General features: G+C 37.4%; 1 protein-coding gene across 1 annotated transcript in view; it reads right to left on the reverse strand.

Moving 5' to 3' along the window:
* Positions 1-13,104, reverse strand: part of LOC149130973 (uncharacterized) — a 61,991-nt gene extending 48,887 nt beyond the window's left edge. Inside the window, exons 1-2 of the mRNA XM_089342398.1 lie at positions 12,887-13,104; positions 8,875-9,068 (exon numbers count right to left, since the gene is read on the reverse strand). Coding sequence (XP_089198524.1) covers positions 8,875-9,068; positions 12,887-12,941 — 249 coding nt within the window. The 5' untranslated portion in view covers positions 12,942-13,104. The remainder of the gene's footprint in view (positions 1-8,874; positions 9,069-12,886) is intronic.
* Between the last annotated feature and the right edge of the window lie 2,284 nt (positions 13,105-15,388).

Genomic DNA, 15,388 nt, shown 5'->3' on the forward strand with positions numbered 1-15,388 from the left:
AACAGATTATTTAAAATAGGTTAATGATGATTACAATGACGATGTTGATGATGATGGTGATGAGCATGATGATGAGCATGATGATGATGATGACGATGATGACGATGACAATGACAACGACAACGATGATGATGATGATGATGATGGTGGTGATGATGATGATGGTGATGATGATGATGATGGTGATGGTGATGATGATGATGATGATGATGATGATGATGATGATGATGATGGTGATGATGATGATGATGATGATGATGATGATGATGATGGTGGTGGTGGTGGTGATGATGATGATGATGATGATGATGATGATGATGATGATGATGATGATGGTGGTGGTGGTGGTGGTGGTGGTGATGATGATGATGATGGTGATGATGATGATGGTGGTGGTGGTGGTGAGGATGATGGTGGTGTTGGTGGTGATGGTGATGATGGTGATAATGATGATGATGGTGATGACAACGATGACGATGACAATGATGATGACAATGATGGTGATGATGATGGTAAAGCATTTATGGTGTACAATCAGAACTTTGGAGTAGTGTACACACACACACACATTATTAAGGTCTTAAATACTGGATTTTTGTACCTTTGACCAAAGCAAAAGGATTAAATCCAATAATAGCAAAAGCAACAAGAAAACTCTCACACCTTGTGCCTCCCCAACGAAAGAGAAACACCTACAGGCTTGTTTCCAAAGTTCTTCATGCATGAATAAATTATTTATTTTCAGTTTGGTTCAATGGCTGTAAAACCCCTAAAAACAGATCAAGAAAGGTGACATTTTTATGCCGTAGCTTAGATATAGAGCTTTCCAAGAAAGCATAGCATGCCAAGATCAGATGATAATCAAGGTGTACACAAATAATTAAATGAACAAATGAAATTAAACATTTGTTTTTCAATCAACATATATGTAGTGAAACTAACACCTCGATCGCCATTACATACAAAACTACCTATCGCCATTAGATACAAAACTGCTATCGCCATTCTTCTCATTTAAATATAAACAAACGCGAACGTAGCGGAAAACATTAACCTTGTCATCACGTGACTGATCATTATTCGAATCGGCAACTTCTTCGAACCGTTCCCGCCAGAACGCAAACTGACCAATCACAGCCCTTAATAAGGTCACGTGATAGAGTATATTTCTGATATCTGGTGAGCCAATAATTCGCTATAAATAGATCAACTCATACCCACCAAATTTGTCTCGGTCCAGTTTCTCTTAGAGACTGTTCCGTGTACCACACGACAGCAGCAGCAACAATTAGCCAGCGACCACTTCAACAGCTTCGTCCAGCCAACGATGACCACCGCCGTCGCCACATCAGCAATACGAGTCTACGACTACTAACCAGCACCATCGTCATGACCAACACGATTACTACCAAGCAGCCTCTACACCACCAGCGTCACACGACTTACTATGTACACCAAACCACCTCTCTCTCTTCGATTCTGTTAGGTGACTTAGCTTCACCACTATAATAAACAGACAAGAGATTTCAGCCTGCGATAAACGTCTGTCCTCAAGGCCCTGGCATCGAAGCCAAAACACAACTAGTGATAAGCTCTGCCAAACGACGAACATCTGTATAACAAGAATCACGGCCCGGCATCGATGCCACGACATCACAACTAGTGATCAGCCCTGCCACACTCAGCCTCCCCAACTTCGCATACAGAACTTTTCCTATAGTGTACATAAGAACTGGTATAAAATTGCTCACGTGTTATTGACTCTCTTTCTATTTGCTGTAATATTTCACATACACACACATGTATCACTCACATACACACTTTTCTTTGTATGATGGCCTGTCTTTGATTATGTTCTTATATGTCGCATTCACACTCTCACACAGACATACATCTTTAACGCCATAATAAATATTTCTGTTATTCATCTAATACGGTTGTGGTCTTTCATTGCTGATCACATATGTTATCGTCGTATAACATACTATGTATATCATCTTCGATATATTTTGTGTTCGACCGTGTGACGCGTTTAAATAAAAGGAGTCCTCTGTTTTTCCATCCGTCACCATTTCTCCTTTATGAGTTCGCACGGTCGTTCCCTTACATATACTTTATTTGCTGAACAAAAAGTATTGAATGACTCAAAAAGGTATAGTATAGCATTGGTATCATGCCAAGATCAGATGATGATCAAAGTGTACTACCCTGGCTGGGCTTACTCCATCACCTCAGTGTAATGCTGGTTGCCCTTCATAAACATCAGCCTCTCAAAGTTACCATCTGACAGAGTGGCTCCTTTGGCCCTCAAAATATCTTTGCCTATAGAGAATAAGTGCTCAACTGCAGCACTGGTTGGGATGGTGGTGTTATACTTGGTAAACAGGTCAATCCAGACCCTCTTACCCAAAAAGGCTACTTCAATCAAGCCTTCAAGATGGCCTCCAGCCAGGTCTTCACCAAGTTCTGCAACTTGAATTTCAGTGACCCGTGGCTCCTGCTCTCCCGAAAACAAAGTGATGTTGCTGAAAGAATCATTTCCCTTGTCCTCATTGCTGTTGCTGCTTTCCTCATTGGTCTCCATTGGGGCTGTCTCTGTGGCTTTCTCTATCACATTCCTCACTCTGCTAACCTGGCCTGTTATTATACTGCTCCAGCCAGAACAAGAAAAACTTGGGATGGAAGGTAATGGCCAGCTGGCTCTCCAAGTCTTCTAGGAGGAGTGCAAGTCTTTTTGTGATGCCTGCCTGTATTGCGTCCACTAGAGGAATGCAGTACAGGAGATGTCTGGACTTGGCCTCCTTCGACTTCATGATGGTAGTCACTACAGTTGGCAGAAGGCTCCCACGATCAACCTGGTCCTCCCACTGCATTTTATCCAAGGCCTTGGTAACATTGGACATTACCTGGGCATACTCTGTCAGGAAGACAACATCAGAATCAGTGAAGGTCTGCAGCTTCAGCTGTGTCATCACCTTGTGGAGAGTTACCCTATTCTTCTTCAGCAGGTTTTTGAGGGCAACAGCGTCATAGGTAGAGTTCCAGGACCACTGACTTCCTTCAGAATGCTGTCTGCTGCCTCTGTGCTGTGAGTCTGCCCAACCTTGGGATCCATGTCCAGGTCCTCGTCCTCAACGCCCTCCTTGTCTAGATCGGTAGCAGTCTCAGGAGTGTTTGGAAAGGATTCAGTTTCTGTACCAAACTGCATAAATGCCTTAACAAAGTTTTTGCCATCGTCCATCGTGGTCCTGGTCACCTTGTCTTGCAGATGCAACTTGTAATGGATGTCCACCATGGCTAGATGTGATGTCTTCTGAGCTGAGGGAAGGCCAGGATAGCATGTTGTCTCATGCAGGTCTTGGAGTTCAGCCAGTGTGCAGTCATCCCCAGGTAGGACCTGTTGTGGGCTGACCAACAGTCCGTGGTGGTCATCATCCATTGGACATCCTTGAGCAACATGTAATTAAAAAATGTTAAATTGTAAAGAGACTCAATTTCTAAGGTTAAAAACTCAAAATTATATATATATATATATATATATATATATATATATATATATATATATATATATATATATATATATATATATATATATATATATATATATATATCATTATAAATATACAGGGATTAGCAATTGAGTTGCTTCTCCAACATACTGAAAATTTAGAAATAGCAGTCAAAGAACTACTGATTCCAAACTACAAATTTTCTCTAAAGTGGATGGCGATATTTATGGCACACATAGAACAAAAAACCGGAGGGAAAAGCGTAAACAAACCAAGCCTTTAGTTAATTGGATACGAATCGTTTCATGGTTAAGTGAATGGAAATTTCACTATTCCAATCTTCAGCCTCAATATTCTGATAAATTTGAAAGTGTCTCTAAAAAAAATTCACGGTAATCTTTGGCCATGCGACACCAAAAATCAACGATAAGAAAGGCACTTACGAATTCATCGGCTAGCGAGTTCAGGCACCTCACCTCAAAGACGGAACTTTTTTTCATACGGGACTATTTGTGACGCACATGGAATAGATTTCTTTGAGGTGAGGTGCCTGAACTCGCTAGCCGATGAATTCGTAAGTGCCTTTCTTATCGTTGATTTTTGGTGTCGCATGGCCAAAGATTACCGTGAATTTTTTTAGAGACACTTTCAAATTTATCAGAATATTGAGGCTGAAGATTGGAATAGTGAAATTTCCATTCACTTAACCATGAAACGATTCGTATCCAATTAACTAAAGGCTTGGTTTGTTTACGCTTTTCCCTCCGGTTTTTTGTTCTATGTGTGCCATAAATATCGCCATCCACTTTAGAGAAAATTTGTAGTTTGGAATCAGTAGTTCTTTGACTGCTATTTCTAAATTTTCAGTATGTTGGAGAAGCAACTCAATTGCTAATCCCTGTATATTTATAATGATAAATAGTCTTACCGATAAAGGTTTTTTTCATACTGAACTACTTGGCAGAATTGTTAATTGTTAATTCTATTATTAATTGACGATTCTCTGCCCTTATTCTTGTATATTATATATATATATATATATATATATATATTTCCATTTCTAGACCATCTGACAAAGGTAGAAGATTTTGTCCTTTATGTAATACTGGCAATTATGTAATACATGGCAATTATACCTTTATATGTAAAAAGATATCATAGACTGATTTCGCTTGATATATGTTATCTAAACACTCTTAATTTGTAAACCTAAATTAGAACACCAATTACATCTATAAATAAACACTAGAACATTATTTTCAGTTTAATTTGTAGTGACACCCATAGCAGACGACTGTTATATGTTCCATGTCCGGAGTTTTATCCACGCATGCGCAGGGACTAGTTCCGGAAGGAATACAGGAAGAGTCTCATGCGCATGCGTAGAGTTCGACATCGGCGCCTTTTCTCACCCTCTTCGTTCGCTGGTCTCCGTTGAGCCTAGATGTCCCACCGAGCTCTCTCCAACATTCCAGCACCAGAGCTACACAAATAACCACGAACTTCATTGACGGCGTCTCAGTAACCAAAGGCGACGAGCTACCGAATTCCACTGTAAATAAATATTGTTGCGTTGTGTCTTCAAGAAATTTAATGTACGGAAGCGGAGTACACCTAATGGTGTATAACCACTTTCCTACAAATTCATCATAAACTTTACCTCCTACAATGTCTAATATGCTGTGCCCAATTAACCTTATTCACTTGATTTCATACTTCATTGTACTTCCATATCATTCATTTACTACTTTCAATTTATTCAGCAATAATAAGAGTTATTTATCATGGTCATAGTTATATTAGTAAAAGTATTCCAAATCTACGAATTTAATTTATCATCTTAAACGTTCCTAGAAACATCTAAAATTCTGAAAACAATCCTAGTTCACCTGTTTACCTCTCATCGCAAGATGTAACCCAAACATTTAAATATTCTCCTCTCTCTATTCTATGACGTATTAATTACTGATCAACATAACATTCTATTTCATCTCTCGGAAAACCCTTGCATTAACAGATATGGAACAGTATCACCGAAGTAAACTTTGATAATAATATTAACTTTGTCTTTACAAGTAATTTTTACTCATTCAACCCCTACTCCAGCCCATCTTTTTTTTACATCTAACTTAATAACATAATCCATTTCTGTAGATTAATAGACCACCCATTAACTTTATTATTAATTAATTATCAATCATTTAATATCTTACTAATATAAGAATCACTTTCCTATACATATTCCACTGCTTTAATATCAACTACCATGTGTATATACGTACTAAGGTGTGTATACTAATGCGTGTATGTATCCATGTGCATACATACACACACACATATATGTGTGTGTGTGCGTATACGTGTATGTATGCACATATGTGCGTGTGTGCACATTCATGTATATGTATGAAATTATATATGTGTAGGTGTTTGTATATATTTGTTTTTAAAAAATATATATATGTACATGTATGTGTATATGGTTGGATGTATGTGTTTAGATGTGTATATATATATGTATACGAGTGTATGTGCGTATACATGTGTATATATGCTTGTACACATTTATGCCAACACTATTTGTAGAAATACAAGATTAACTCCCCTTATTTACATAACATTCCTCTCCAATTTTTATCGGATTTAAATCATCTTATTATCTCCCAACTTTACACTGAATTTTCTTTCCTTCTTTTCTTCCCTTCTTGTCCAACGTACTGTCTGGTAGCGTCCCAACCTCCAACAGCTTCTTCAAATAAATTACATAACAACCTTCTCCAACTACAGTTCTCATATTCAGTTAAAATGTCTTACGTTTAAGCTGGTTCCCATGCATTTCCCTGAAGAGAAGATTATATTCTTATCAACATCACCTACTCCTATGGAAGGTATAATTTGTAAACTTCGAAACATATGTTGGAAATAAAAGTATTCAGTTAAAATATGCGTTTTACTCCTTTTACTAAATATATATATATATAATCAAGGTGGTTAGCAGCAATTTAAAACTAACATGAAAATAATTCACCAAAACTAAGAGTGCAATGACCACCAGCATTGCTAGAAATAAGAGTCATAGACTCCTTGGCCACAAAAGTCTCTTTGTATTGACAGGGGAGAAAACCCTCCTCATTATGAGCAAGATGCATTAGATGAGCTTGCTAATTTCGTATAGGAAATTAATACTAATCAGTAATGCTCACACCATCACAGCTGGTAGAGGCCAACTCACCCTGTAATTATTATGGATAATGCCATTGGAATCAGTGACTGATTTCACAAAATTGCTAGGTGAAAATTATAAAATAATCAAGGAGTCTAGCAGCAATTTAAAATCAATGAGGAAATAATTCACTGTCCCTGTATATAAACTAATGCAGAGTATGAACAAGCCCCACTAAAAAAAGAAAAAAAACACTAGACTCTCGTCCACATCTCCACGCAAGCTGAAACGGTTTTTGTGAGCAAGCAGTTTGTACAAATTTTGTTGGTGGAAGGAGACAGGACATTTGATCGTAGTATTTTATAACCATAAGATGCAGATTTAATGACGAGTGGAATATATATATACACACACACACACAGAAATAATCAGAAAATAGAGAAAGCCTCAGATTAACAAACACATTAATGGAACCACATTTAAAGCTTAATTTTTAATATACAAAGCATGACATAACAAATAGGTGATGTGACAAATCTTACGGCTGTTTTTGCATTCTTTTCCAAGTGGTGCCTATAGATAATTGCGAAAATAAAATTCTTCATTTTTGTAGGACATTCAGATCAAGGCATGGAGCTTATATACATATATATATATACGTATGTATATATAGGTGTTTTTACATACTCCTCTAAACTATTTAAAGCTGGCCAAGATCATCCTGTCCAGAGTGCGGTGGGATATTGACATCTTGCTGGGATTCAGCCAAGGTGGAGGACTACACTACATGCAGCAGTAGCATGTCGTCGACAAACAGGTCTACAATCCTTCTGTCCCCCATAGACTGACAGACACCAGTGCCAGCATGCTTTCTTTGCACATGGCTGTGATGACTGGCTCCTGGCACTGCTGCCAGAAGATTGTCTGTGTTTCCCGCAGGAAGTTCTGGCCTTGATCCTCTCCTCAAATTGGATGGCATGCCCTGGGTACTTCTTCTTGACATACAATTTCAAATGGTAGAGGCTCACCACTTGTCCTCTGATGGTGGCCTCCTTGGGCTGGTACATGATGCACCGGAATTAAAGGATTTTGATGTTCCTATTATTCTTTGACATAAGGACAAAGTAGTCCACCATGTGGGGTCACGAATTGAGACTCCTGGCTCTCAACCTCAATGACCTCTGCCTCTCCCACAACTGTTGCAGACTCTTCAACAGGCCCTTCATCCTCAGGTCAAACAAAAACGTCTTCACCTCCCATAAGGATAATGTACACTGCTGCAACTAACAATGTAAGGCTGTCTGTAATGTTACAAAATCATAAGTGAACAAAACTCAAAACTGTAGAATTACACAATACTGGTCAACTTGCTGCTGCTGTGTTGACCAATCACATCTTCTCCCAAGTAAAAGTAGTCAGCCAATAGCGTGCCTGACAGACTCTTTGAGACATGCCCACAACAGATAGGAACAAAGGTATGAATTTTGTTAGCTGACTTAAAGTTAGCATAACTAAATTTAGTGGAAGTTAACTGGTCCACTAACAGTTTCCAAGGTTAGCGACAATGCTAATCCAAATCCACTAAATGAAAAGTTAGCTTCGCTAATTAGCTGTTAGTGGATTAGCGGAACCATACTGTGTGTGTGTATGTGTGTATATATATATATATATATTTATACACACACACACACATATATATATATATATATATGATAGATCGCTGACCAAAACATTCAATTTTTTTTCTCCGTGTTTTTCTCCTTGTTTTCTCCGTATTCTTTCTGTTGAAGAGCGTAGCTCGAAATGTTAAAGACTTTCTCTATTCCCAAGAGTTAAACTAATACATCCATTTGTTGTTTACACTACCTGTCCTCGTCTGTTGTTTTTTTCGTAAATTCTCCCATATATATATATATATATATGTAAGATCAACAAAGAAGTACTCACTACAGTCAGAAATAAATGTCATTTAATATACACAAAATTTGAAAAAGTGTTCCTGATATTTTTATGCTGTAGAGATTCAATAATTTGGCAGATTTATATAAAATGCTTAAAGAATTACATGAAGATGCATGCCATGTTATAACAATCTTCCAAAACATTGTATCTCTATGGTTTGAAATGATTTGGAGCACTTAAAATTTTGTTTGTCATAAATGATGAGTGTGTGTGTGTGCATATATATTTCAATTTACTTACCTCATTGATTCTACCCTTATCAGATTCTGCAAAACTTGGCTTTGTTGCATTGTCTAATTCAAATTCAGTCATGAAACACTTTTGTTCTTCCTTACTTGTTATATTTACATATTTAACCTTGTCCAAAGAAATGCGAACAGAATTGTATTTCTCACGAAAGCAAAGTATTACATTCCATACTCTGGCCTCGGTAACTAGAAAATGGTTTGAAAAATGAAAAAAACAGATTTATTAAATGTTTAGTAAGCATCAAAAAACTCTTATGATGTGAATAGTTATACTAATATTGTATTATTGGTTACAACCGGAAGCTGTGGGCATGTCCCACCCCAGTTATGGAAAGAAGGCTAGAGTAAGGGGGAAGGTGTGGATGTGAGGTAAGAAGTTTGCTTTTCAGCCACATGGCCCTGGGTTCAGGCCTTTTGGCATAGCAACTTGGGCAACTGTCTTTTACTATAACCTCAGGGCTGGCCAAAGAATTGGGAGTGGACTTCATGAACAGGAGCTGAAAATACTCATTGTGTGTGTGTGTGTGTGCTTGACAACCACTGTTGGTTTGTTTATGTCCCTGTAACTTATTGATTAGGCAGAATTGACCAGCAGAATAAATACCAGGCTTTAAAAAATAACTGCAAAGGTTGATTTGATTGACTAAACACTTCGAGGCAGTGCCCCAGAATGGCCACAGTCCAATGGCTGAACAAGTAAAAGACCTAAAAAAACCCTTTACCATGGAAATAGTTATCCTATTATAAGTTTCAGTGAGAGGTTGTGGCCATGCTGGGGCACTTACGTAGTTATGTGAAGAAAACTAGTAAAAAATATTAGAATAATTTTAGGAAAAAACATGAAAATCTGAATTATTATGTGAATTTGAATTCTTCACACATTTCGTCTCAAGGAAATTAGCTTTTATACATGAATGAGACATAAATCTGATTGTAACATTCTCTAATTAATTTTTCATTACAGCATCCACTCAAATTTCATGACTGAGTGGTTGATATTAAAACAGGGGAAACAATTACTTAATCACTATGTCCCAAATTTCTTTACCATTGTCTTCTATATTTCCATCAATGCTGACAATGGAAAAAGAAGAGAAAGAAAAGATTAAACATCAGAAATCTCACAATAAAAGACTAAACTATTACTTTAATGGGACATCATCATCATCATCATCGTTGTCGTCGTCGTCGTCATCATCATCATCATTACCACACCATCAGCATCACCACCACATCCACCACCACCACCACTACCACCATCATTACAATCACGACACTACCACTAACACCATCATCAACATCACCACCACAGTGAAGGAGTGTGGCCTAGTGCTTCGGGTGTTGCACTTACAAATCATGAGATTCTGGTTTCAATTCCCAGACCTGGCAGTACATTGTGTTCTTGAGCAAGACATTCCATTTTATACTGCTCCAGTCCACTCAGCTGTAAATGGCTAACTCAGTAATTAGCAACACAAATCTTTATAATCCTTTTATATGTAATTAATGTCTTCCTTGATTATCACAGATTATAATTAGATTACGGTATTTCGTTGTCAGATAGAAATAAACCTAAGCTGTCATCTATACTATAAATTGCAGTGTTCTTGATTGAGTGAGTGAGTGTCGGCAGATTAACTCGAGAATGGTGCAGTGAAATCGCGTGAAATTCAGCACAGAGCGGCAGCATGGTCCGCTCATGTTCAGGAGATTTTTATTGCCCTCCAACTCCCATGGTTACCGAGATAATCGATTATTACTTTTTAAGATAGTAATATCCCATTCAAAGTGGGGAGGGACGATTTTGTTGCCTTTCCCATGCGCAAAATTTTACGAAAAACCAGCACAATAAAGATTATTATTTTCCAAGTAATGTGGCTGGGTTTGTTTTTCGAAAATTTTAATCAGAGGCACAGAAAAAAAATAATTTTAATTTTTTGTGCATTAAAAAAACAAAAAGCTATAGCTTACACTCTCTCTAATTACTATGTTTTTTTTAACTTCAGTTACAAATGTCTTCAAACGTCGACATTCAAACAGCTTTTCCATATTGAGACAAACATCATCATCATCATCATTTTTGCAGTGCATTAATGAGACTAAAACGAAAATCTTCCCAATTAAGTACGAGTCCTCCCATCGGATGAAGCCACAGCATTTCTTCATCCTGACTTTCTCATAGTGCTTTCTTGGCAGAGATATTGGGGTGGCTTGCCATTGCCTTTCCCCTACTGGATGGCCATTGGCCCACAGGAAGCACATCCATCCTTGAAAAGGTCTTGTCCAGATGCCCACCTCACAAGAGTAGTGAGCTATTCAAGTGGGGAAGCTGGTTTAGTTTCCGACCATGGAACAGGTGGTACTTGTCTTCATGGTACCAGTACCAGCTATCATCAGACTGTAGTGAGATCCATGACCTGAGTAACAGCATGTAACATGCTCTTTCTAATTGTTTTAGCTGCCTGTTTAATCCTGAGCAGACGTGGGCACCCTCTGAGACCTCCTGCTATTAATACAGTGTAACATCCAGGATATGACAGCTGGAAGGAAAGAGGGCTGTACCAACACTAAACCCCAGTGTACTCAGCTGATAAAATTAAAGTACTAGCATTAGGTTGGTACTTGCCTCCAGCCAAGTAGACTGGAGTGACATGAAATGAAGCACCTTGCTTAAGGACACAATGTATCCCCCAATCCCAGAGAATTGAACCCATGAACTTATGATTGTGAACCTAGTTTCCTGACCACTAGGTCATGTGCCTTAACATTGGAGAACTAATAATCAAGAAATAATATATTATTGATTTGTTATTATAAAATGAAATTGATTTCAGTTCAATAAATTTAGAAGGGAGTTTATCAAGGTAATTGTAATTGAGACTAAGATTTTTAGTTTTGGCCAAAAATATTGTGGTCATTCCGAGTCCCCAAGAATGATGCAAATGAATTGTCTTCAGACAGGAAGACACAAAGTTGAAATGACTGATTGCAGCAGAGGGAATTGTGCAAAAATTCTTCAAGAGTCAGGTGATAGCATTAAACCATTTCTTAGCATATTTCTGTTGAAATACATTGCAATTGTCAATTAATTTTGAAAATAATGAAGAATTTAGCAAAATAACTTTGCCATAATGAAGCTGATGATGGGAATACAAATTACCATAGAAACCATGCCAAAGCTGCCATCAGAACTTGATGTGGCCTTGTGGCTCACCAAATTCTGTCAAACCATCTGACCCATGCTAACATGGAAAACAGATGTTTAATGATGATGATGACGACTATCTGTTTGGTATGGTACTGGAATCTTGAAGTGGACAGAGGAGGAGTTAATGGAATTGGACAGGAAGACAAGAAAGCTCCTAAAGATGCATGGAGCCCATCATCCATGTGCAGACACTGACCACCTAGACATGAAGAGAGCAAATAGAGGAAGAGGAGTGATAAGTGTGCAAGACTACATATGTGTTGAACTTTAGAGTTTAAGGAGATATGTATCCCAAAGTAAGGACACCTTGCTAATGTCAGTTTGGAATGATGGAGTGTTGAAAGCAGAGAAAAAAGGGAAAAAGTAGAAAGAGGGCATGGAGGGGTTACACAATCAATTCCATGTAGCCACAACAGAAGTTGCCGGAAAACATAGGTGGGACTGGCTGAAGAAAGGAATCTTGGAAAAAGAGACCGAGAGCACCATACTGGCAGTGCAAGACCACACTTTGGCCACGAATTAGGGGGCTAACCTTAGGAATGAGCAAGTGTCTCTACTGTGCTGCCTCTGTAATAGAGTGACTGAAACTATTGTCGAGAACATAAAACAGTTGGAATATTTGTATTGGATGGCTGGTTTGAATGGTTAAATGTTAAAATTTAGTTGTGTTGAGGTTATTGTTCAAGATACTAATACAGTTGAAACTGAATGGAAAACACAGGTGAGGGAAAGATAGTTCTTAATCATCCACACCCAACCACAATGATTGCACAAATAAATAATAAAGAGAACTTACTTATTAACTGAGGGAATATTATGACTAAAATACTCCAATATGGAAGAAGCAGCATGGTAGGAGATGGAAGGAAACTGGTTAGTCTTCAGAAATAATGATTTTTTTCCTTTTTCTTTTTTTCAAATCTTTTGCAAGGCAAATAAGAATTTCTATATCAAATGTTCTGAGAGACGAATTTCATTTAATTTCTCTGTGTTCTTCTGTTCAACTGTTTTATATACTGGAAAGGAACAAAATATAAAGGAAACATAAACAGGATATTGTCTCTTGCCACTTTATATTTTCAGCCAATGAATACTTCAGGTTTTATAATTCTTGCTACTTCAAATTCTTGTGATTATGGGAGAAGGAGGTGGGGCAAGGTTGATAAAATGGAAAGTTCTGTTTTTGTTTTTAAAGCTTGGACAATATTATTGTATGAAAACTATTCCAATATATTAACTGGCCCTCAAGCAAAGGGATTCTGTGGTAGGCTCCCTGCTAAGTTATAAGGATAAGCTGAAACAATCACTAAAACAAAATATTTTGGGAAAGTTATATTCTGGATCAATCTGAGTGGCTTAAAATGTATCATAAAACATGAAATCAATTTGAAAATAATTAATATTATGAAAAAAAAAATTTTTTTAAATAGACAACTATAAACAATGAAAATTAATGCTGTAGCTTTCTTGAATAAATACCACAAATGTTTGACACCCAATTTATTTGACTATATAAGCAATTTCAGATAGAAAACCAGCAAATTCTGTGGTCTACCCAAGATTCACAAAAATAAAAGCCATAAGTACAGCTTGTAAAAGCAACTGTAAATCTGAGCCCATTGAAAGACTGCCTCCAGATGATTTGAAACTGAGATTGATTATTGCAGGCCTTTGCATGGAAAGCATACAAGACAAGCAATTTTCTGGACATCTTACGAAAACCTTTCTTGAAACACAATCAAAGTTTTATTTGAGATGATTTAGATTTAATTAATCACCCACCAAACACAATCACTCAAAATACAATTATTCTTTCTTTTGATCATTTAATTGTTGCAGTCTTTAGACTGTGGCCATGCTGGGGCATACACAAATATTCCCCATGAGTATGAAAGTCTTGAGATAAGGAAATTATCATCATCATCATGATCATGATGATGATGATCATCATCATCATCATCATCATCATCGTTTAACGTCCGCTTTCCATGCTAGCATGGGTTGGACGATTTGACTGAGGACTGGTGAAACCGGATGGCAACACCAGGCTCCATTAAATGATCATCATCATTTAATGTCCGCTTTCCATGCTGGCATGGGTTGGACAGTTTGACTGAGGGCTGACGAGCCAGAAGGCTGCACCAGGCTCCAATCTAATCTGGCAAAGTTTCTACAGCTGGATGCCCTTCCTAACACCAACCATTCCACGAGGGCCAGTCAGGTGGTACTGGCAACAATCACACTCAAACGGTGCTTTTTATGTGCCACTGGCACAGGAGCCAATCATACAGCACCGGCAACGACCATACTCAAATGGTGCTTTTTATACAAGACAATAATGTACCTATTTTGTTTGATAATTTCCCCTCCTCTCCAAAATGAAGAAAATACAAGGAAATCAACTTATCATTAAAAGCTAAAAACAACCAAAGACTTTGGAAGAATATTCCAGCTTTGGCAAAGGTTTTCAAATGATTATCCAGCCCCATGGTTATAAAATATGGTAAACCAAACTGCGGCACCTGTCTGTACTCAACTGAAGGCTTGGAATTCCAATTTAAAGGATGCACAAGTTTTCAAAATAAAAGAAAATTTCTCTTGCAATTCCTAAAATTTAATTTATGCCATAACATGCTGTGGATGCTTGAAAAATTCCATCAGAGAGATGAGATTATAATTTTGGAGAAGACTGATTATCCAAAAGTAAAGAAGAAACAACGAATAAATACAGGAAAATTGCGTTAAGTGGACATGTAGCCACATGTGCCAGAATGGAACTGCCAAACTTCAAAATTTCAAAATTTCACAGATAATTGAACTCTATTACAGAAGAACAAATAAAGAAAACCAATTTATTATGAAATATAAATCCTGCTTGAACGGTTGACAAAGAATTTGTTTGGCTTATATACTTTGATGGATATTCTTGCATGGATGCACACACACACACGTCCATGTAGTGTTTGGATATATACAATATATCAGTAACCTATGTGTGTGTGAGTACATGTATGTGTGTTTTTGTATTACATAAGTATGTGTGTTCATGTTTCTTATAAGGACTATTCAATTGTTTTGCTTCTAATTTGCACGAAGTGCTCAAGTAGGCACTCAAATATTTGTCACTGACCTAAAATCAAAGTTCAACTAACCACTCCTTATCTTATATTTAAAAAGCATGTAATTTTTTGTTTATTCTATGGAAAGTATACATACATACTTACAACAATATGATGCTGAAATTCCAATGAAAGCACCTTGAATCGAGGTTAAAAACAGTTCTTTCTCTATTGGCCGG

This window comes from Octopus bimaculoides, chromosome 26 (genome assembly GCF_046866305.1).
Source record: "Octopus bimaculoides isolate indiv1 chromosome 26, ASM4686630v1, whole genome shotgun sequence".
In the NCBI taxonomy this organism is placed as follows: Eukaryota; Metazoa; Mollusca; class Cephalopoda; order Octopoda; family Octopodidae; genus Octopus; species Octopus bimaculoides.